This window comes from Ochotona princeps, chromosome 4 (genome assembly GCF_030435755.1).
Source record: "Ochotona princeps isolate mOchPri1 chromosome 4, mOchPri1.hap1, whole genome shotgun sequence".
Taxonomy (NCBI): domain Eukaryota; kingdom Metazoa; phylum Chordata; class Mammalia; order Lagomorpha; family Ochotonidae; genus Ochotona; species Ochotona princeps.
The window spans coordinates 62,804,930-62,830,370 of NC_080835.1; the positions used below are offsets into that span (position 1 = coordinate 62,804,930).

General features: G+C 37.1%; 1 protein-coding gene across 1 annotated transcript in view; it reads right to left on the reverse strand.

Annotated features, from left to right (window-relative positions):
- The window catches only part of LOC131479996 (disks large homolog 1-like), a 979,279-nt gene that overhangs the window by 648,028 nt on the left and 305,810 nt on the right, over positions 1 to 25,441 (reverse strand). The window contains exon 4 of the mRNA XM_058662300.1: positions 11,619 to 11,714. Coding sequence (XP_058518283.1) covers positions 11,619 to 11,714 — 96 coding nt within the window. The remainder of the gene's footprint in view (positions 1 to 11,618; positions 11,715 to 25,441) is intronic.

Sequence of the window (25,441 nt, forward strand, 5' to 3'; positions counted from 1 at the left end):
AGTACATGGCACTGGCACCCACATGACATTTGGCCCTTAAAAACTACAGAATAACTATTTGTGGAATAAAAGACCCAAGTTCCAGTTACGGTATCATTATACTTCAGTTTTTAAAGCCCACCTAAACTAATCACATTTCACTTATTTGAACGAGAATCATACACACATAAACTGTGATATATACATTTATTTATGCACATACATATATTAAAAAAATAAATTAGTTCTTCGATGTAGCTGAAGCTACTGCAAACAAAAATATTTTCACTGGAAAAGCCAGTCTGATTCAAGAGGTATAGTTTGAAATAGTTTTATCCATAAAATGAGGGCTATTTCCTAGTGAAGTACTACAACAAGATACCACTGAAACCATATGCTTGCCCTTGTGATAGAAGAAATTATAAAGTTCAGTCATTTTAAAATTATGGTAAATTATCAAGTGTCTCTTATCTAAAATACTATAGAAGCTACTTGCAAATGCTTTCTTGGGTGTTCATAAACCCTTCAAGAAACAATATAATTCTCATTTTATATATAAACTGAAAGTCCCTGAGTTTATATGACTTGCCCCAAGTAATAAAGACTCCAATTCAGAATGAAAACTATATTTCCTTGCTTTCTCCTTATATCTTAGGTCCAGAAGAGTTTCCCTGTGAATGCAACCTGTGAGTGAGGCATGAAAAATTTCAAAAAAAAATCTTCTCTAGTACTATGATTGGTAATCTGGGGTTTCCCTGAGAAGACAGGTGTATTTTTCGGCTCTGATAAGCATTTATAATTTAGAAGGGTCTTGGGGAAAATATCACCAGGAACGGGTTTCACATTAGAAAGATCTACTGCAAGAGAAATAACAGAGGAAATCTACCCACATGAACTCCCATTCCCGTCTGTCTGTTCCCCCTATACCCAGGACAGCAGGCACATGAATGACATCTAAAAAGCTTGTTAGCTTAGTAAAATAAATAGACTGCAGACAGGTCATGGAAAAATGCCTGCCCTCATTTCCAAATTCTCCAGAGGCAAATAGGAAATTAAGATCAGCTGGAAAAGGACCGTTCCAGAGTTTCTATGATGAATAAATATTAGGATAGTATTTAACATGAAAACAATTCATGAAAAGCAGCAATCTATGTATGCCGTACAGGTTAAAAGGGTTTCTTTATAAAAAAAGAAACAAAAATATTAATTAAGGAAAATTTTGTGTAAACTAACAATTGTGGTAAAAACAAAGAAATCTTCACTCTTAACCTACTTTTCTATCATGGGTTTCAATTGCATAGACTTAGTATCAGGTCAATGTTTCTTAGATAAAAAAATTGGAACATAGTTAATTGAAAATCATGTAGCTCTCAAATTTTCAACATCTAAACAATATTTGAAATTTAGATAATTCAAGTGGTAAGTTACAAATAAAGAAAACTTTTTTAAAATTTACACAGTGAACTTTACATAACAGTGTCTAAAAGCTTTGCTGAATGAGTACAAGTCAATGTGGCTCAGTTTCTCCTATAATTCTACGATACTGTGAGTTTGCAAATACAAAGACATACAAAGAATCATACAAAAACCACAAACCTAAAAAGCTATATGGTTTGCATGCAATTTTGCTTTCAAATTAAAATAAATAACCTCAACAGTAATATTAAATTCCCTGCCCCAAATCCACCTTGTTACCCACTAATCACACTGGTCTGCTCTTTGATCCCATACATTATTTTACACTGGCTCTTCCTCAGGAACTTGAAATTGTTGCTCCTTTTGCCAGAAATTCTGCTTGAAGATCTTCACATGACTGACTCCTTTCTCATTATTTTTATTTATGTCTCTACTCAAATATTGCCATCTCAGTATGACCTTTTCAAACGGACCCTCTTAATTAAATCAGATTCCCTGAGGCCAGCATCACAGCATAGTAGCTAAAGCTGCAGCCACTGTCTGACAAACTGTCATCCCACATGGGCTCTAGTTCCTGTCCCAGCTGCTCCACTTCCGATCCAATTCCCTGCTACTGACTCCAGGAGAACCAGGGGAAGATGGCCCAAGTGTTTGGGACCCTGCACCCACATGGGAGACCTGGAAGCCACTACTGGTTCCTGGCTGTCACACCTTGCACAACCCTATCATATATTTGTGGATTGGCATTTAACTGATGGCTAATAATCCTGAGAAGTTTTTCATATGACTATTGTCTACTTTTATGCCTTCCTTGAGGAAAAATCTATTCAGGTCATTACTTATTTTCTAATCAAATATTCTGTTTTTATACTATTGAATTGCATAAATTCCTCACAAATTTTAGATCTAAACTCCTTACCAGGTATATAATTTGTAAATAAGCATTACGTTTTTATTGAACAGGTTGTGTTTAGGACTTTTAGGAATGTATATCATTAAGTATTTATTATAAGTGAATTAAATATGCTTTCACACATGAAGAATTTAAGATTCAAAAGAACTGACTATTGAAATGTATATAGATATTGAGTTGGTGAATGCTCTATTGACCGGATGCTGGATGCTTTATTGACTGAGTGGATGAACCAGATTTAAGCTTGATAATCTAAATCTCATCTCATCTTTGTTGTAATAATTTGCCTACACTTTCAAAGACATCGTACTATCCCTCTGATCCATGTGGTACACACCATAAACCATCTTAGTGTACTGTATCTCAACAGAATATGCTTTGTTTTTTCAAACATGTAAAACAAAAATAAACTTCAGTAGGGATACGTTAAGATGAACAGAACCTCATTTATGTAATGCGTGTTTTCCTTTAGAGACATCTAAATAACTGTGTTAAATAATAAATTACTATTTTAGTTCATTAGTTAAAACACATCTTTATAAATATGTCAGACCTGATAACACAAAAATTTGATTTCTGCAATGCTATTAGAGACACTGAAGTCTTATTAATAAGCAAAACACTGAATCTTCATCACTTCAAGATACTCAAAACAGTTATCTTCATTAATCTGGAAGGAAAGAATTGTTTTATTCTGTTTTTTCAATTATCAAGCAGAATTATTTAAAATTAACTACATTATTCTATTGATAAGAAACATAATTAACCTCTAAAATTCCAATTATGTAGAAGCTTGACACTATGCTTTCACTGACATTGGAAAATACAAACTGCATCTAGTGCTAACTACCTTAATCTCAATTTAAAAAAAAAAAGTCCTAGGATAGTCTAACTTGTCAAAATGAAATGGACTAATACTCTAAATTAGATGATTCACATCAAATGCCAGATTTTCCTTCAGCGGGACAACAGTAGAACAAATCTACAACAATCTACAAGTGAGGAGAGTCATTTCTCTGGATTATATAAATCAAATTTTGTTTCAATCCTCCGATTCAACATTTTCTTTGGGTCTGAAGCACCACGGCTACAAACATGATACATTAAACCCACAATCTCAACCACGTTCAAGTATAAAGTTCTGTAATGTTAAGTGCACTTACATCGAGAACAACATATCTCTAGAAGTATTTCATCTTGCAAAACTTAAATTCAATACCTGCCAAACAGTAATTCTCCCTGCACTGTCCCTTTGGCCCTAAGCAACCACTTCATACTTTCAGTTTTATGAGACTGATACTGCACTTGAATGAAATAAAACAGTATTTATCATTTTTAATTGTTATGATTTTATTTTTAAATATATTTTCAATTTTTATTATTTTCCATGATACATTTCTGTAGGTACAGGAGTTTTTCCCTTGCCATCTCCTCTCCCTCCCCATTTTCCACTCCCACCATTTCCAGCCATATTATAGTCCTTTAGTAACAGTTACTACTTTTACATTTCTGCATTTAAGTACATCATGGAATTATAGATAAAGATAGAAAATCTAGTACAGTATTATCAAGGTAAATTTAACTGTTGCACTAGTTCTCCTTTTATTAGGGAGTAGAGATGCCTACTGTGAAATATCTTCACTTCCTGGTATGCAAGTCTCCATTACACAGTTCATTTATGAGAATATATGTATACACTTTTTCACCTATATATCTATCTTTTTATATTTTGCATAAATATTGTTCTATATAAAAAAGAATACATGATATTTGTCTATTTGGCATTGGCTTATTTCACTGAACATAATGGTCTCCCATTGGAACCATTTTGTTGCAAATGACAGAATTTCATTCTTTTTCATCACTCTGTAGTATATATTCCATGTGCCATGCAGTAAATATATCACAGTTTCTTTATCCATTCCTTTTTGGACAGGCATCTGGGCTGTTTCCATGTCTTCGTTTCTGTGTTCTGTGCTGCCATAAATTTAGGGTTGCAGGTTGCTTTCTTAAATGCTAATTTCACTTAATTTGGATGTATTCCCAGGAGTGGTAGTTGGGTCACACAGCAGATCTATTGTCAGTTCTCTTAGCACTCTCCATACTGACTTCCTTAAGGTTGCACAAGCCTATACTTCCATTAAGTAGGGTAATTCTTCTCCCTTATTCACACCAGCAGGTGTTATTAGTAGATTTCTGCATGCAGGCCACCCTAACAGAGGTTAGGTGGAATCTCAATGTGGTTTTCATTTGTGATTTCCCAATAGGTAGGAAGCCTGAGCATTTATTTTCATATGTGTACTAGCCATTTCAATTGGTTCTTTTGAAAAACACCTGTTCATTTCTTCCCCCATTTCTTAACAGAGCTGGTAGTTCTGCCATTTTTGAGATTCTGAAGCTCATTGTAAATCATGAGTATTAGTCCCCTATCTGTTGTGTAGTGTATTAAGATTTTCTATTGGTTGCCTTGGCACTTTGTTGATTGTTTCCTTTGCTGTACAGAAGCCAACTAATTCTCAATAAAAGAACTGAAAACAGCCCAGAGAAAAAAGACTGGTTTCTTCAACAAATGCTATTGGGACAATTGAATGGCAGCTTGCAGAAGAAACAAGAGCCCCATCTTTCACTTTACACAAAAATTAGCTATAAATGGCTTACGTACCTAAATCTGCACCCAGAAACGCTCAAACTATTAGAGTAAAATAAAGGAAGCATTTTACAAGATATAGACATTGGTAATGACTTCTTAGAAAAGTCACCAAAATCCCAAGCAAGCAAAGCCAAAATAAATGGGACTTAGCTCAAACTAAGAAGCTTCCCTACTGCAAAGGAAAAGATCAACAAAACATGTATCCTGTATAACTATGTTATTTTATTTTACATAATGTCCTCAAGTTCATCAATGCTATATATTTTTAAAGGATTTTATTCTTATTTAACACTATAAAATTCAAATATATACTTGCATAAATAAACACACATACATATATACTTGCAAATTCAAATATATATTTGCACATATACATACATACATAAATATAGGCACATGTAAATAATCCAGAAGTTAGACTTGATGGATCTTTTAATGATTCTATCATTAATCTTTAGGAAACATTATACAGTTTGCTATATCTGCAACATTTCATATGCCGCTAAAATTGTTCAAAGGCTACAATTTCTCTATATCCTCACCAAAGCTTGTTGTTTTCTGTTCTTTGATACTAGGCATCCTGATGGCTATAAAGGGATAACTCGTTGAGATTTGTTTTACTGATATGAATAAATTTAATAAAGTTTTTGCTTAATACTTGTTAAATACAAAGATGATGTAAACTACGACAGAATCATGCTCAAAGGTGTACACAAGTGGCTGTGGAGTAGCACCAGCACCTCACATTGGTGCCAGTTCAAATCCCACTGCTCTGTGCCCTATCCACCTCCCTGCTAATGTGCCTTGGAAAGCGGTGGAAGATGGTCCAAGTACTTGCATCTCTGCACCCACATGGGAGACCCAGAAGAATCTGTTGGTCCCTGGCCTCAGACCTGCCTGGCTCCAGCACTCGCAGCCATTTGGAGAGTAACACAGTGGCTGAACAATCTCTTTCTCTGTCTTTCTCTCTCTCTCTCTCTTTTTTCTGTCTTTCAAAAAAATAAATCTTTTTTTATTATTTAATGTGCACATGGTGTATTTTGATTGTCAGTCTCTTTTCTGTGACATTCTTACAAAGACAATTTTGAAGTAAAAATAATTAATTGCTAATGCTTCAAAAAGGTTGAATAAACCATGTGGCTTCAAAAAGCTGTGGACTCTGAGCATCTGAAAAGCAAATATGTTGTATTAAAAGTTCTACATTTGGATCTTGAAGCTAGTTTTTGAACTGACATTTTCACCATATGATGAATTGGTACTATGTTCTTTAGTAAATGATATTTTCCTGTACAAGTGGATACAATTTATCCTGGTTGAATTCATGCTTACTTTAATTTTTTATTCATAACTGACACTTAAAAATTGAGCATATTGCTGAGATACTGTGGAATATTTATACATTATGTAATGTCTAATCAGTGTAAACATATCTCAAATCTCTTGAGATTAGTAGTGTTGAGTGTCTTTTAACATGATAGGCATGTTACTATCTTTGGAGAAGTGTCTATTTCAGTTCCTTTGCTCATCTCTGAGTTTTTGTTGTCCTTGTTGATGTTGAGATATAAACATTTGTTACATATTCTGGAGATTAATACCAAATCAAATAGAATATTATGGATATTAATCCCACAGCAAACACAGTATTTTTGAAATTGTCTGGTTTTGTTCACTGTCTTTCACCCTGTTCATTGTTCCCTTTTCTTAAATTATTTATTTATAGGGGCCAGCAGTGTGGAATAATAAGTTAAACTGCTGAAACCACCAAAGCCAGCATCCCATATGGTTGCCATTTCGTGTCTTGGCTGCCTGCTTCTGATTCAGCTCCTTGCTAATGCACCTAGGAGAGCAGCAGAGGATGGCTCAAGTGCTTGGGCTACCACCACACACTTGGGAGATCCAGATGAAGTTCCTGGTGCCTGCCTTCAGCTTAGCTTAGCCCTGGGTTTTATGGCAATTTGCACAGCAAACCAGAAAGCGGAAGATATCTCTATGTCTTCTTTCCATAACTTTGCCTTTCAAATAAAGAAATAAATGTTGGGGTGTTTGACCTTGGCGGCTCGGGTGATAGCAGCTTTCCGCAGTGGTGGCAACCCACTTGTGGAGAGTACCCAGGCCAGGTCAGACCCAATGCCCTGGACTTGACTCATGGGCACGGTTGCCACATGGTGACTGAGTCCTAGGTTTTGTCTGCCTATTTGGCACCAGGCTCTGCCTACTGGCCACCAGGAGGCAAGCTCTAGGGTTTTTAGGGTATGTAATTGCTGCATAGGGACATCCAGGGATTAGGCTAGTGTGGCTGTAGGTGAGGAATGAATTCTGTGTGATTCCTAGTGATGGGGTCATGGAACTTGCTTGAAAGCCCTGAGACTGAGATTTGAAGGTTTGCAGGGGAGATTATATAAATTCTATTTGGGCCAGACTAATTCACCAACCCACATTGGAATCCTGAGATGGGCTGTTAGTGTAGAGCATCACTGACTGCCACACACCAGTCCACAAGAAAGCTATGGCTGGGGGCCTATTTGGCAGGGCGAGGTACCAGTACCTGACTGAGTGGCGCAACAGGAGATTGGTCACACTTGACAGGGTCAGGACACTAACAAACACGCAACAGAACCAGATCCAGGAGTAGATTCACTAGGGAAAGAGTGGGCCCAACCCTGTAGAAATACAAGTCCCATTGGATAGCTCACAAGTTGGGGTGGCGATGGGCTGAACTAGGAGACCACGGAACCTGCCATCACTTATGGGTAAAGGAACTGACAACAATCTGGGCAGGTCAAGGCAGCAGCACCCGAATGCGCATCAAAAAACAGGATATGGGTGGACTGAGCTGCAACTGGAAGGGGGTGTACCAGGTAGGGCTGAGTATATCTTAGTTCACAAGGAAGAACAGAAATCAGGATGGAGCACAGGTCATGCCGAGCTAGACTCTTACACCTGCTGGTCTGCATGAGCCAGGGATACTAGGCCACAGCAACGAAGGTAAAGGCCAAGACAGGTGAGGGACTACGCCAAACTGGGTCAGAGCAAACACTGGCATGCACGCTATCTATGGTTGGGAACAGGCCTGATTAGGGAGCTAAGAAGACACCCTAACTGGGTTGGGGTTCCCACTGGTAAGTGCAGGGGCTGGAGTGGGGGTTGCATTCTTGTCTAGACATGGCTGCAGTCTCCCTTGGCACAAGTGTGGTACAAGTGTGAATGCACCAGGTCGGGCTAGACTCCAGCACCATCTGGGTAGATGTAGGATGGATTAAGCTAGGTCTCAGCCCCTACAGAGCCATGTGTGAGCTGTGTCTGGGTATGGATGAGCCTTGGCCGGGCTGAAACATTCAACAGTAAGAACTGGAATGGGTTGAAGGTCAGACAGGAAAGGCCACTGTTTCTGCTAAGACAGGAGGTGGACTAAAGAGGGCTGGCTAAGGGACCCACCACCATGCACAAGATCTGGCAATGGGAGAGGTTCTGATGGAGGATCCTGGGCAATGCCTCTGGCAGGACACGGTCCCTGCAGGTGAGTGCAAGAACCATGATAGGGAGCAGCCCAGACCAGGGCAGGGAAAGGTACCCACTGTAACACATTTGGCATAGGTCGGGGGTGGACCAAGCTGAACCAGTTCACATCACCTGCTGGCAAATCTGAGCACCAGAACAGAGTGAGGGTCAGGGCAGGAATGGTCACAACACATACCAGTGCACATTATGGCTGGGATTGGATGCCTGGTAGGCTGGGTAGCTATACCCCTCACCAATGTCAGTTGGAATTGAGGGTGGACTGGGCCAGGCCAAGCTACAACACCCACTGGCAAATGCCAAGATAAGGTGGGTCGTACAAGACTGGGCTGCAACACCCAACCAGCACACGTGAGAACCAGGGAGGGAGGGGGCAAAACTGGTAGAGGGATTGCTGGAACACCTCGACCACTGGAGAGCGTGAGCTGAGATGGGGGCAGACCAGACTGGGCAGGGCTACAATACCTGTGGGCCTCATATGAGCTGAATGAGGGAAAAGCCAGGTTGGGCTGACAGTTCTGACTGGTACAAGCATTAATTAGAGTGGGTGAGGGTTGGTTGGGTGTTGTCACAGCATCAGATGGCAGAGGCTGGTACTGGGGGCTAATTCTGTCAAGTTAAACTGCAGAACCACCTGGAGAGTGTATAATCTGGTTGTGGAAGTGGCCCAGGAGGGAAATAGTGGGCGTCTCCTTCTTGAATTACCAGTCCCACTGGAAAGCATGAAAACCAGGATTAGGGCAGGGGTGGCCAGCCAGAACAGCACCCACCAGTATGAGTATGGGCCGGATAATAGGGTAGGTTGGGTTGCACTACGCTTCAATGCCCATTGATGTGTTTAAAAGCTCATTTACTATTGTATTTGCATGGTACCTACTTAGTCCCATGATTTATCACTTCTAAGTCAAAGGACTAGCTATAATCTGCTAAAAAAAAAAATAGAGCTTAAACAAGTAAAATCTGATCTAAAATTAAATATTTTGAAGAGGCATTTGATGTCCTGGTTATATTTCCAAATATATGCAAAATCCAGAGCATTTACTTATTGTTAATCTATAGAAGGACACTGTGACCACAAAAGGCCAGTGAGCACAGGATTACAATTGATAGGATAACATTAGTATGAGAACAATTGGACACTAAATGGACATTGTTTGTATGAGAACAACTGAGTGGATCGCATGTGAATGAGAACACTTGGTGGGATATACAAAAGAGTTTCAAACAAGGGTGTTGAAACAATTGATGGTTCCGAAGATAAGCTCAAAATCTCCTCCCTTATCCTATATGACCCTTGGTCTATAAAAGTCTGAGGTCACTAAAAAGGTTGGTTATTGATCACCAGTCAGTAGTCCATGCATGTTATTAGCATGTTAATCTTAGGCTCTGTGCACCAAAGCAATCGCTTTTGGACAGCTAACATTAATCCTTTCTTTAAATACTGCATTTGGCCCTTAATGCACTCATGCAGAATAAGCACAACAGTTGTAGGTATGATGGCTCAGTCAGTTAATCCTCCACCTATGGTATGGTATCCCATACGGGCACCCTTTCCAGTTCTGTATGCTCCACTTCCAATCCATCTCCCCGATAACAAACTGGGAAAGCAACAGAGGACAGCTCAGGTTTTTGAATCCATATATGAGACCCAAAGGAAGCTCCTGGATCCTGGCTTTGGACCAGCCCAGTTCTGGTAGTTAAGGTCAGTTAGGAAATGAGCCAGTAAATGGAGGATCTCTCTTTCTCTCACCGTGTGTCTTTCCTTTATTCTCTGTAAAAATCTGCCTTTCAAAGATAAATATGTTTTTTTAAAAAGATAAGCACAATAGGTTTAATTCATTTTATGAATAAAAATGTAAGTTACTGAATCTGCTTGAGGTCATTTACTACTGATAGAACCAAGATACAAATTCTGGATTCTAAATTTGGATCCTTCATCTGCTGTCTTCCTTTGCTGTTAACATTCAGTTCTCAACCAATATGCCCTGCCCCTCTCAAGATATTTCCTCATAGTTGTTCCCAATACTTTAAATTCAAGGTGCTATCACTGAATCTAAACTCTTCATTTACCAGGGAAGCTTCCCAAATATCTATATGTTTGTTCTGATACCTCCTATCCACTAGTCATTAAGTCCTGCCAATCCTTTAAGTACTCCCCTTACCCTCTGAATTCATTTAACAACCCTCTACTTCATAGCTGCTCTGTGAAATAACAAGTTTCCAAGTTTCCTATTTTGTAAGTAAGGTTTATTTAAATATAGGACATACCCCTAAAAATGCTTCTAATTATTTAAAATTATTCAAAGAAGGTAGCAGAAAAAACCAAGGTAACAACCACATTAAATGTAAAATGTTTTTCACTAATAATGATGTAAGTTTTCAATGATATCTATTTTTTGTTACCAGGTTTAAATAAAATACCACTGCAATAAAATGTAAAGCTAGCAATTAATTTCAATTGAATACAAATTTACTATTATCCCGGCAATATTAAACATGTTAATATTCAGGATCTCATTAAGTTTCTTCTAAGATAACAAAATTGAAGTTTTTAAAGTAGTGTAGACTAGCAATATTGTTTCCTAAGAACGAAGTACAAGTTTCTCCAATACATTTGCCAGAATTTATTGCTGTCTGACAAGTTGGCATGTTTTTATCACACTTAAGCTTGATGAATTCATTTTCAGGAAACAAAAACACAAATACCCTTGTAGACAATTAGGATACTTTCTAAGTATTCATTACTCCAGTACAGAAGTCTACTCTCCCTGTACTCTTTTGGAAAAATATAGTGCCACTGTCAAACTGCATGACTTCCCTTCTTAGAGGAACATCTGTAATATTGTTCCTTCCTCAGCTAGCACCTTCTGTTTACAACAAAAACATTTTTCAAGAGAGGAATGCAAATTTCTTACAAAGTATTTGGATGATCAATAGTAATTGGAGAATAGGTACCAAAATACAGATCCCAAAACTACCCTGAATGATATAAACTGAATGTAAGCTCAGAGGCAAGAAAACCCGTGTTGACCAAAGTTAGAGGTTGAATATAGATTTTCTTCTGAATACATTGTAGAAACCTATCAACACAGAGCAAGACAAATCTCACCAATTAAGCATAGGGGGAGAAACACTAACACTTACGTTTATCTTTCCTTCAGTTTCATTTTCAAAACACTGATTTTCTTTATTTTGATCAATACACGAAGCATTTTCTTTTGGTCCATTGCAACCTGTAAGCTTTAAAATGAAGTTTAAAAATAAATACTTCTATGCATTTTCTGTACTATAATTTAAATGTTTTCAAACTTTTAATATGCACATTAAATAATATAATACCTGAGCAATCATTATTAGGTGATGCTTATGTCAATTTTAGAAAATAAATTTACTGTCTAACCCATTTTTATGTTGCTCCCAAAGAGAAGATGTAAAATGGGACAGTTATTCAAAGTCAAATTCTTAAGTTTCAAAGCTTTACACTAGGAAGTGTTGAATTTGGACTATTCACTAAAAAAAAAAAAAAAAAAAAAAAAAAAAAACAGTAAATTGATGCTCTGGTAAAAACTGAACATGGTAAATGGCAAGTTGAAGATAGAAGGGTTGATTTCATCTTACACAAATTATTACACTTAATCATACTCTATGGTAACTATTGGAAATCAGAATAAGTATAGAACAGTTGGCTTTTGTTCTGGGTTATCTTTTCAAGGATTTTTTTTAATAACCATAGATTTGCATGACAGAAATAATATCTACTCCCAGAGCAAAAGCATGCATTTGCTTACTGACCATTATAAAGGAGATATGCTCTCCAAACTGGTGAAAAGCAACCTACAATGTAACACCTTGCATATGAATGTATCTACCACCTAACCATGCACTCCCAAATAAGAACTGAAACTGTAGAAACATGTACAATAAACTATTGATACTCTGGCTACTTTTATTCTTGCAAGCAATAAAATAGTTTATCTTTGTCCCCCAAAGAGTCTTCAGTCAGCAGCATCCATGAAACTGTGGTAGGCTAACTTCTTTAGCTTGAGAAATGAGATAAAATTTTAGACCTTTTACAACAATTGACAGCGACAATGCCAGAATACTCAGAGCCCTAGTTTGCTGAAACGAAAAGGATAAGGAATTTAACCTATGAAAATGAATGGTGAAACATTATCAGGAATTGATAGCAAATATGTTGACCATATTGTATGGTTAACTGCTAAAAACAGCCCTTTGTTTTACGTGAATTTATGACACATTCTCAAGTAGTGGCAGACCAATCACTTGAAAACAAATTCAAACAAACCTCCCAAAAGTTTTTGCTAACTCTGTCATGCATGACAGGACTTCCTCGCCAATCTGCTAGTCAGTCTCTCTTGCTAAGGTTTATTCTCAGTGGGCTAACTGTCAGATAACACGGAGATGTATACCTCCACTGATCATAAAATGAGAAAAACTGGCAGCCACCGGAAGCAGATACTGTGGTTTCTTTACTTCCACTGTGTTGTGGAAACCCCTCTTCTCTACCCCCACAGTTTAGCTTTATCGTTGAGAGTAAAACTTTGTGTGATAAAGTATGTATTTATAGATGGCTCTTTTGTTGGTGTTTTGTTAGAGTTACTTGAAGGACAGAGGATATATATTACCTTCTTCTTTACTTTTATTTTTACACATAAAAATAAAATATTACGCATGATGACTAAATCAGTGCATTCATTGGTAAACAGAAAAGCTCTGATTTGCCTAAAAGGAATGTCAAATTCAGTTATCTGTGGATACCCAGGTAGTCTAACCATCAGAAATGAAGTTCCTTTAGTTCTAAGTCAGTCTGCGATGGTGGATGCACTGTTTGGTATGATACCTGATGCAGGCACCCATGGGAGCAGTGCAGTATTATCAGCATTTTGATTACAGAGAGTTTCACAGGAGGATAGTTCTTTACTGCAGACATTTGTATAAGCGAAGCAATCAAATCAGCACCCCTGATCTGTTTCCACAGGACAGGGCCTTGAAGAGGGAAGCCTTTACTTTGCCTGTCTATAGATTGGCAGTATTGATATTGCTGCTGATATAAGACTTTCAATAGATCAGAAAAAAATTAAGAGTTCATTTCATGGAGGCTCAAAGTACCTCCATGCCAATTGAACGCAAAAGTAAATGTGCTTTGATCCTGATGCAAGAGGTGCCTCTTCAAGAGACCTCAAATATTTTTACACAGACACATGCAAACGATGACTTAGGGTAGAATCAAAGTTTCCCTGAACCCAAGAAGAAACAGGGATTATATTCACCATCTAAATGTACTGGTGAACTTCTGGGAGAAAAGAGAGTCAAACACCCATAGATTTTTTTGGAACTGACACACAAGTCACAATCAACACGAGTCCATGAGTTGAGGTTCATGGGGACGGAAGTTAGAGAACCAGGATTCAGCTCATTGAGTATGAAGAGGGTTCACTTTGGGAGAGTTAAAATGGTCTTGTGTATGGAGTCAGTTGGGCCAATTCAATGTAATATAATGGCTTCACTGCTGAATATATAACTGATGCCAACATTTCTCTGTAAATATCATGAAGTTCAGGGGTTATAACTTCATCAGGAAGAGCAGTTTGTAGACAAATGGTATTGGACTGTGTAAACCATTAACCAATTATTTTCCCTTATTTATCTCAGGTTGTTGAGCATGAACAATGCATATTCTCAAGGAGGGAAGTAGAAATCACAGCCTTATTAAAGGACGTAACAGCAGCAAGAATGGTACAGATGTGATATCCTAAAACTACAACCAAGTATGTGGCCAGCCCCAACCCTGCAAATTTTGCTTTTCATGAGGACTGGACAATTAAAGTGGACTATAGATGCTGAATTAAATAGATTGAACATCTGTAGCCTTTCAGTGTTTGTAACTATAACTAAATACATGTAACTGACTGACAGATCTTAGTATATCATCTTTTGTCTATCACAAAGACACTCCAGATCCCAACAAAATTACACTCAAATGGCAAAACCCTGAACATGTTTATAGTACTTACTCAGCTCCCTTATTTTTTTACATAAAGATTTAGTCTGAATGGCTCTACTTTCTAATGTTCAAAGTTATTTTATAAATGATACATTATTAGTTGGCAAATTGGAATTTTCAATCAGTAGGGATTGTTTGCTTTGGATAAAACATAGGGACTGTGTGAATTGAAATTTCCCAACATTCAAAACAAAATTTTTTTTAAGCCTAAATATCCAAAAACATAAGTCCAGCACTGTTGGATTCTGTAGGTAAAGGAGAAGAATATGGTTTCACTTAGACATTTTGATTAGTCCTTTATATCAGCAAATCTTCAAGTCAGCATTCTGAAAGCAGGCCTGTACCAACAGGTTTTGTTGGAAGCAGTCATCAAGCTATTCATGTTCTCTACTTTCAGGGCCCACAACATTAATGGCCTCTCTGAGCTAGAATTCTCTGAGTTGATGCAGGCTGATCAGAACCTCTGACCAAAGGAGGTGGATTCCACCTGAAATTACCCTTCTAGGGTCTTGACTCACCTCCTCCTAGAAACCCTTTTTAATAAGCAGCCATTATTTTTACCACTGGGCTCTTGTTAAATCAGAATGCCTGTCCCATGCGGAACTTGTGAATCTCTATTTTGATATTTACATATTGGGATACATTAAATTGAACTCAAAATCTAACAAAATTCTAAGTACCAATTTGCATCCTTGTCATATAGAAATGTTATATTCAAGAATACAGCATGCCTGGCTCCAGGAGAATCCGTATTTTGTACAAAAAGCTGATAGCAGCTTTTGGATGATTCTTTATCCAAACTTAGGAGTTGTGAATTCACAAAGGTTTCACTACACACCTGGGCCTTGACATGAAAGGTTTGGATAAAATGAAATAATACAGTGGTGTCCACTAGGATGTTAATATTTTTCATTCTTGATGCCGATTATACAAAACTGAAAAAGAACATGGTCCCTCCACTAACTGCAAAGCTCATAGGTGTACTCACAGTATATTTCCTGGTGAATTCCTTTATGTTTTCCACAGCTCTTATGATATGTTAATAGCCTTAAAACTTTGCTTGTGCCTTGAAACACTACAGATTGACAGATTAAAGACATGCTTCCGAGGAAACATGAATAATTTGATTCTCTGCATCATGGAAGGGGAGGGAAGACTTCCTATATCCATAAAACTGTATCATGGGAAACAATAATAACAATAAAAATAATATATTTTTAAAGAATTTCTGCAGTAACAAGTTGTCCTCTGATGTGACTGACAAGACATAAGCTATTGAATAAACTTACAATGCAATCGATCATTGGTACCTGGACCCATCCTAAGATGCAACATGGGAGCTCATCTACCACCAAAGATTGAGCTTTTGAAAATATGACTGATTCTGAAGCAGAGGCTATTTGTGTGTCTTCAGGTCATTGAGCTGGGCATTTATCTTAGCCAGATTAAAGCCCTTGCTATCTCATTATTTGTAGTTTTATCTATGCCTCCATTTATTCATCTGTATTTTTCATTCACTAACAAGTCCTTTATGCCTTGTGAAGTCAGACTTGTGAATATAAATTACTTATCCTCCAAAGAGCTCTACTGGGACAAGAAATACAAATGTTTAATTTATAATACAATATATTAGTCACAATAATAGATACAAAACACGAAAAGAGCATCAAATCATACTGTTCAAGGTTTCCTGAAGGATATGGCATTGAAATAATGCTGAAGACAACAAAGGTTACCTGAATAAGAATGACTGTCCAGTTTAACAAAAAATCATTTAAGGCTCAGAAAACAACATGTTTTTTAAAAAGGAGGGAAAAAAATGCGTATTAAAGAAGAAATGAATTGAGATCATTTTATTCCTTCCTACATAGCTAGTACTACTAGTAGCTACATATACAGAAATTGTTTAATTTTATTTTCACTGAAAATGCAGGCAAAAGGCCACCTGTTGTCCAAACACCCCATATTCTGGATTATAGGGAAAGGAAAACTCTCAAATTCTTTGAATTATAAGTTAAATTTACATAAAGTGTTTTAATAAGAGGAGAGCTAATAAATGACATGTATACACACAAGAGTTTCACAAAAATGTAAGACTCAGAAGGACCAGATGCTTGACATTTATATATCATTCTGAGCTCCAAAAGGGAATCAAAACTTAGGGTGAGGGACAAAAATGGCGAATAAATATTGTTATGTATCTAAGCCTCCCAACAGATTAAAGTTGTCTCATAACAGCTCTCTTCAAAGTATAGATGCTTTGCTAGTTAAAATCTACATTACAGATATCAATTTTCTTTACAGAGAGAAGTTTTTCTAGCGCTCCAGTACCTGTGCTTTCTCAAAATAAGCAGCTTGAAATAACCAATGTCAAAAAAGAATATTTTGAAGTGGATGCTGGTATCTTACTTTAGTCTCTTATTTTGGAAGAGAGTATTCTAGATAGCAACAATATCTACAACTTCATATACATAAATTTGCATTTTCTTATTTGAAAGGCAGAGTCCTAAAAATGGGAGGGATGGGGTTCAGCGCAGTGGCCTAGTGCCTCAAGTCCTCACTTTGCATGTGGTGGGATCCCATACGAGCGCTGGTTTGTGTCCTGGCTATTTCACTTCCCATTCAGCTTGTGGCCTGGGAAAGTAGTCAGAAGGCCTTGGGACTCTGTGCTCACAACGGGAGGCCTGGAGAAGGCTCCTGGATTCTGGTTTCAGACAGGCTCAGCTCTGGCTGTTGTGGCCACTTGAGGAATGAGCCTGTGGGCGGAGGAACTTTCTCTCTGTGTCTCCTTCTCTTTGTATATTTGTCTTTCTAATGGAAATAAATATAATAACTCTTAAAGAAAAAATTGGAGGGTGGGAGAGAAAAGAAGAGCAAGAGAGAGGCTTTCTATGCACTGGTTCACTCTTCAAATGCTGGTAACAACTAGACCAAGGCTGGGCCAGGTTGAAGCCAGAAGAATGGAACTGAATCAAGGTTGTCAGCATGGGGTTGCATGAAATCAAATACTTGACCTATAATCTGCTGCTTCTTAAGATACATGTTAACAGGAAACTGCATTGAAAGCAGAGTTGATGGAAGGCAAGACAGGCACTCTGATATGGATGTAGGTACCACAAGCATTGGCTTAAACTACTGTGCCACAATGTCTGCTTCAAGACCTACAGTTTTCCTATCCCATACCAAATGATGTGCAATAAATAATTCCTAAACACATCAAATTACACAATATTTTGACTCAGTCTTCATGCTTTTCATTATACCTTTGCCATTCACCATATTCTAGTTGACTCTCAAGAAAATGATCATTTTACTTCAACACTTCTCTAACTTTGTAACATAATAAACAAACAGAATGATTCTTGGTCACTCTGGCTCTGAAACTAGCCATCTAGCCCTCACTTCTAACTCAGAATCAATATTATTTAAAGAAATAATGTACCATAATGGAACCATTTAATGAAAAGTAAGCCTTACTTCAAGCTGACTGATACATATCTTATATGCATTATCTTGCCTCCACTATTTAAAGTCGTAGAAAGTAGGCATTATTATCCTTCCTTCCTGCTTCTATTTGAATGGAAAGTCTATGTACTTAACCACTACAGGAGACTGAACCATTTCATTGTGGACCAATCATCATTTAAAGTATAGCTCTCAAAAAGACAGCATCAACATCACCTGAATTTTGTTAGTAAAATATACTCTGAGATCAACTGAATTTTAAGCAGTGGGGTAGGGTCAGCAATTGGCATTTTAACAGGCCCTCTAAGTAATTCTGATACATGCTCGTTTGAAAACTACTTAGCTAGACAATAAAAAATTTCTAGAGAAATGGGAAGCATGTGCTCCATTCAATTGGCATATATATTCAGTCATTCCGAGGTGCTTGTTGTAATGATAAACCAAGATGCAATATTATCATAAGTTTATAACTTTACAGATAACTTGGAAGCCCAGAACTTTTAGATGACACTTTGATTTTTAAACGTTGGCAATGAGAAACACATTTAGAAGATGCTATCATTTTAGAATGAACTCCTACACTGAATGTGAAGTCACTCAGGCTAGATACATGAATCAATGTGAGCATTAAGACAGGCCATTTTTGGGCCCGGCGGCGTGGCCTGGCAGCTAAAGTTCTCGCCTTGAACACCCCGGGATCCCATATGGGCGTCGGTTCTAATCCTGGCAGCTCCACTTCCCATCCAGCTCCCTGCTTGTGGCCTGGGAAAGCAGTCGAGGATGGCCCAAAGCTTTGGGACCCTGCACCCATGTGGGAGACCTGGAAGAGGTTCCTGGTTCCAGGTTACCGGCTTCGGATTGGCGCAGCGCCGGCCGTTGAGGTTCACTTGGGGAGTGAATCATTGGACGGAAGATCTTCCTCTCTGTCTCTCCTCCTCTCTGTATATCTGACTTTCCAATAAAAATGAATAAATCTTTAAAAAAAAAGACAGGCCATTTTTTCCAAGAAAAATAAATAAATAAAAGCCAGGAAATTCACAGTAAATGCATGACAAAGAAGTCACCTGTTTTAGCTGTAAGAAAACTAACTTCCAAACTACTAATCTGCTTTTGCTCCTTATTTCTATCTTTTAAAACCAACTCTCCTTTTAGCTTATTAAATTCTTGAAGGGTTAAAGAAAGCCAATAGAGCATTAACCTAAATTTGTTGAAAATGTGTTGTTTAACAACAAATAGGTTGGAGTATATGGACAGAAAGCTAGTTTGTAATTTCTGAATTGATCCCTTGACTTCCTTCCTTTTCTGAAGATGAGACTATTAACACTTATCAAGACATCCTAGTCCTCATTGTCATCTACTTTGTTTATATTCTTCATTATTTTCTATTTTCTCTAGAACGGCACAGCCCTAACTACTTTTTCCTTCTAAAATTTCCATTCCTGTATTTAGAAACATATCTCCTAGTTTTCACCTATACTCTTTCTCTGATGGTTTGATATCTTTTATTTTCTCTTTCTTGGTTTCAGTGGATGGCTGACTTGTAACCACTAAATTGCCTTGTTTCTTAGCTGCTCTCGATAGTGATTCTCAAACAGCTTTCAAATCCAGAGGATATCTGCACAATTTCTAGTGCTACATTTTCAATTATCTGCTTGTATTTCCTCTGTAAATTACTTCAGTACTTCTAACACATAATAATCTTTAGAACTCACTTCTACTTGTGTTTCCAATTTATAGTACTGTCACAGTACAGTTTCAAAGGACTATCCAAATGCCCCTCTTCTCCACAAATCTACCCTCCCTGCCACTAAAATGTATGCACCCTCAGGATACAGTCTTCTCGTTTACATGATTAGAATTAGTCCTCTACCCTTAACTTGTAAACTAACTAAAATGGAAAAATAAACTTACTAGTGTTTATATTTTAGTCTTATATAACAAAATGTTCCAGAAATGGCACAAGTAATACCATGTACATTTCAAACAAATTGTTAGCATTATGTTCCTTATGTTAGTCTTATCCAGTTCTAGTTATTCCATACTACTCAAACAAGAAAGCTTGTTTCAGTAGTTTAAAGAAAAGTTTTTTTCATAGTTTAAATAAACCTTTTAAACACATCAATGCCCTTATATTGAGAGAATTAACACATTTCTTAGAGTAATTTATAGATTATTATGAATGTCCCAAACATAATAACCAATATGAGAGATAACAAAAAATTATCAAATCAGCTGAGAAAAAAGTAAATGCAACTACAAAAAGCTTCTCAGTATGATACAAGATAGAAACCAGAAGGAAAGAGAAAGAAAAAAAGTTAACAAATAAAATATGCTCTAAAATGATAGAATAAATATAAATTCATTGGAACTGGTAGGAATGGTAGTTAGATTACTTATCTATTTAAGGTAAAGTATTGGGGTGAATGTTGTGGCCTAACATGTTAGCACACTGCTTGAAATACCTACATTCCATTCTGAAGTGCCTAACTCAAGTATCAGCTGCTCTATTTCTAATCTAGTTCTCTGCTAATACATTCTGATAGGCAGCAGATGACAGTCCATGTGCTTGGACCCCTGCTACTGACATTGGAGACCCAGATAGATTAACTGCATCAGCCTGGCCCCCCATACCCAGCCATTTTGGGCATTTGAGTTGTGAACCAGCAAATGAAAAATGTCCCTTCCTTCCTTTATTCCTTTATTTACTCCTCTTGCTTCCTTCCTTTTATCTCTCTCCCTCATGCTGTAACTCTGACCTTAATTAGATGAAAAAAAAAATCAGGCATGACAAAATAAATATCAGTAGTGGATGTTAATATTTATTGATTTCAGAATCTAACTGCTTTATAAAGGTTAATTCATTGAATCATTATAGTGGCCTGTAAGATGTGTGCTGTCATTGTGCCATATTATAGATGAAAAACTAATTGCCTAAGTATACATAAAAGGTGAACCTTTGATCCACACCCAGAAAGTCTCACTGGAGTTACTACGTTAGTAACCATTCTAATCTCTTATAAATCAATATGGCCATATAAGCAAGAGTTATGATTCTATTAAAAATAATGTTATTAAAGAAGATTTACAAATATAAAAATGTAAGTGGGATTATTTTTGTTGAAAAGGGGATTTTACAGGCCCAGGTGTGATGGCTCAGTAGCTAAATTCTCACCTGACATGCACCGGGAACCTATATCGGCTCCAGTTCATGTCCCTGCTACTCCATCTATACTTTGCACATCAGAGAAAAATATCCACAGAAGCAAAGTGACTTAGCTTCATAGCTTAATTTTTGCTTAGTTTCATAGCAAAATCTAGACTGAATGATTTGTTATGATTATGATTATGATTATGATTATTGGAATGGCAGATTTAAAGAAAGCAGGAGAGAGAAAGAAATCTTCCATTTGTCAGTCACTCCTCAAATGGCCGTAACTGCTGCAGCTGGGCTGCTCCAAAGACAGGAGCAAGAAGCTTCTTCCAGATCTCCCACATGGGTAAAGGGCCCAGGGACTTGGGCAATTAGCTGCTGCTTTTTCAGGTCACTAGAAAGGAGTTGGTTTGGAAGTGGAACAGCTGGGATTCCAACTGGGAGTGACATCAGATGCTGGCATCTCAGGTGGAATCTCAGCCTGCTCTAAAATTGCATCAGTCTTTATACTGAACATTTAATTTCCCTGCCTCAGATAAAGAAACTGAGACTTACTGAAATTTAATTATTTACCCAAAAATACTTGCAGGGCAAGTATTATAAACCAGTTTAATTGGATTCCAACATGCACTATTTTTCTAAATTATAGCCCAATACATAATTTTCTAGGGAGCACTATTTAATTAACAAAGTTACCAAATACTTACTTTTTAACATTACTATCCAATAACATGAAATAATGGAATACTAGTCAATAAATTTTTATTCAGTCAGTGCTTTCACTTTAATAGCACATGCTTGCTTTCTTGCCACTTAAAAACAAGCAATTTGGGGGTCCAGCACACTAGCCTAGTGGCTAAACTCCTTGTCTTATATGCACTGGGATCTCAAATGGGGGCTGGTTTGTGTTCCAGCTGCTCCACTTCCTATCCAGCTCTCTGCTTATGACTTGGAAAAGCAGGGGAGAATGGCCCAAGGCTTTAGGACCCTGCACCCGCATGGGAAACAGCTCTGCCCCTTGTGGCTACTTGGGGAGTGAACTAGCAGATGGATGATTTTCACTCTGTCTCTCCTTCTCTTTGTAAATCTTTCTGATAAAATAAATAAATAAACCTTTTTAAAAGTATTTTTGAATTATTACAACTTACAGACTATTACTTTAAAAATTTTCACCATTTTTATATTAAGTGGCTATATTTTTTTATATTTTAATATTTTGTGGTTTATTCTCTGAAAGACAATCTTTGGCAAGCAGGTATCATGACATCTAATTGCAGTTCTCCTTTTAAAATTAATTTTGTTTCTGTTCCTTGCTATTTTTTCCCCGACAACACCAATGGTAACACTCACAAGTTGGCAATAACCTGTTACCTGCATGGCTAATGCCATTTTACAGCATCGTTGTTGACCCTGATTAAATACATTTTTATATTTAGGATGTTCTTGTAGCACAAGCACTTCTCACATGAAAAAGAAATTTTGTGATGATGGTGACTGCTATTTTCCAGTAGATGAAACAATTTCTAAATGTCCTCACCATTAGCTTAATATTTTTAATCAGGCTTGATCCCAGGCCAAAGATCCTAATTGAATATAACAAGAAATCATCTTGCCTTAAAGACTTCCAAGATTTACCTTCTTTACTGTCAATTCTTTATATTGTGAGCTCCCTGGAAATAAGACTGCATACCTTTCTGCCTTAAGAGTTTCATATTTGACTCATATTTGTGATATAAAATCATCTATGGTAACTACTAAAGCATTCTTATAAGTGAGACAGAAACAGATTTTATTTTTAATACAAAATTTTTGTTAGATACAAAGCAATAACAGGTGTTCATAGTGTTCTAGAGTCTATTTGGGGCAGTACATTTTTATTATTTTAATGTACCCTCCCAAATATCATACAGGAGAACTGTCAGGCTTAGCATGGTTAAGCAATTGGTCAAATCTGCATGGCTAAACACAAATCCAGCCTCATGTTCTTTACAATGAAACAAATTTCTCTTCATAATATAAATGCAATAAACTGGCCAAGTGTGGAGAAATAATGCCATGAGAATTATAATGATTCAGTCTGCCACATTGCAAATACTAAGAAAATACTAAATCATTTAGTTGTTCTAAAATTGAACTACTTACTCTTACAGTTTTTATTTAAGACACAAATTGTGTTTTAAAACGGCTGGAAGACTTTAAAAAACTATCAGTTTTCTAGCAACATTATTTGACTGCACGTGTGTGTGTGTAAGAGGGAGAGACTTACAGGCATACCTGTATAAAAATACACATCCATCTATTATTATTAGGTAGAAGTCTCTCCTTGACAACATATTCAGAAATGTACTTGGTAGCTAAGAGGGTAGAAAACCACAACAATCACATTTAGGAAATTAATGGCAAAGTAAAAATCCCTGTGATTATAAACAAAACAAAACAAAACAAAAAAAAGAGAGGGAGGGAGTGGATAGTGGAAGACACAAAAGACACTTCAAAGCAAGTGCATCGAGTTACCATGGCAACTAGAGAATGTGGGTTGAAATTTATATGACTCCATTGTTCCGACAGAGGATTCTAAATGACACCCTAGTGGCCTGACAGAGTGGATGCATCTTCCTGAATGCTCAGCCTTATTACTAGAGAGTGCTTTAGGCATGGAGAAGGAATAGAATCACAATTACTTGTCAGTTCCAGCCTTCTCCTCCCCGCTCCACTGTTCCTTTCAAGGAATGACATTTGTTTCTTCAATCTGGAGATGTATTCTTGTTTCTCAAGCTTGTCAGGAGAACATCTATCAGAATATTAGCGTTCTCATATTCACCTGAGGCTAGGACAGCAAATATTTGCCTTATTATCTTAAATCAAAGATTCTGAGTATCTGGAAAGAGCACTGGGCACTCTGGTGTTCTAAATCCTTCTGTTTTCCTACTAGAACATAATTATGCAGGGTTTGAAAATTTTGACCAGGCAATCAAAACCATGACTATTAATACCATTGTTAGCCATAACAGTTACTATTAATAAGAAACATCTGATAGAAATGTTACATTTATTGCTTATAATTAACAAACTACAAACCCAGTATGAGCTACAGGTACTCACTAGGTTTTCATTAACATGTTACAAATATATGGGAGGAAAATGAGCTCAAAAGTTAAGTGACTTTTCCAAGGTCCCAAAGCAGAGTGAAAATTTAACTCCAGATATGACACTAAAGCCTTTGTCAAGAGGATTTGTCTTACTATGTGAAAGCCAAGCTGTGATCTAACACAGACACACTCCCAGAAACACAAGGCAATCATGCACACAATGGGCTTCCTGCTGTCATGTCTCATTTTCTGCACGGAGAAGGCTGAGATAAAAAGGACAGCTCCAGGACAGATTAAACCCAAATTAGTCATGCTTCTTTTACCTCTTAATATTAGATTACTGGTTGAGAGAAGAGGCTACCCAGAATCTGAATTGGAACTCCACTAGTTTCTGGCTTCTCACTTTTTCTTACCTTCACTCAGTGGAAGGAAATGGGAGAAGGAAGAAGCTATCACGATGTTTTGAGCAATTTTTATATAGAGAGACTTGTACCAGCTTACTGAATATATCTTCTCATAAATTACTACTCAAAAAACCCCAAAGATGATTGAATTATTTTCATTACTGTTTTATGTCAATGGATAAATAATTTCCAAGAATTATTTTACTTTCTGAGATTAATCTTTAGCATATATTAGAGTCTAATCAAGTCTTTTTGTGATTCCTGTCTCTTATTTTTTTTCCTAATACCATTATGCCTCTTAACAGAGTTTATCCAAATTAAAATAATCATTTGAGCTAGAAGCTACCAGAATAACATCAATTTTCAGTGATGTAATTAGTTGATACAAAAAAACTGCACTATTAAAAATAACCATGATAGAGAAAATAGCAAGTTATTTGAATAAATAAAAACAAACATAATCCTATATCACTCCAATATCTAATTATAAATAAAAGAACTTTTTTATCAAAGAGTTTATTTATTTAAGAGCTAGAAAAGATAGAGAGAGAAAGAGCTTTTCCAATCACTGGTGCACTCCCCAGATAAATGAAATGGCCAGGGTTGTGGGCAAGGATGAAGCAAGGAACCAGGAGCCAGGAGCTTCATTTGGGTGTCCTAGGTGAATGGCACTGGCCTTTGTACTTGGGCATCTTTCACTGCTTTCCCAGGGCATTCTATGTAGCTGACAAAAGGGAAGCATCAAACAGAATGTCAGCAGCCCAGGCAACAGTTTCACCAGCTAAGCTGCAATGTTGCCTGGCCTTAGGTAAGGTAACTTTTAATAAAAGAGA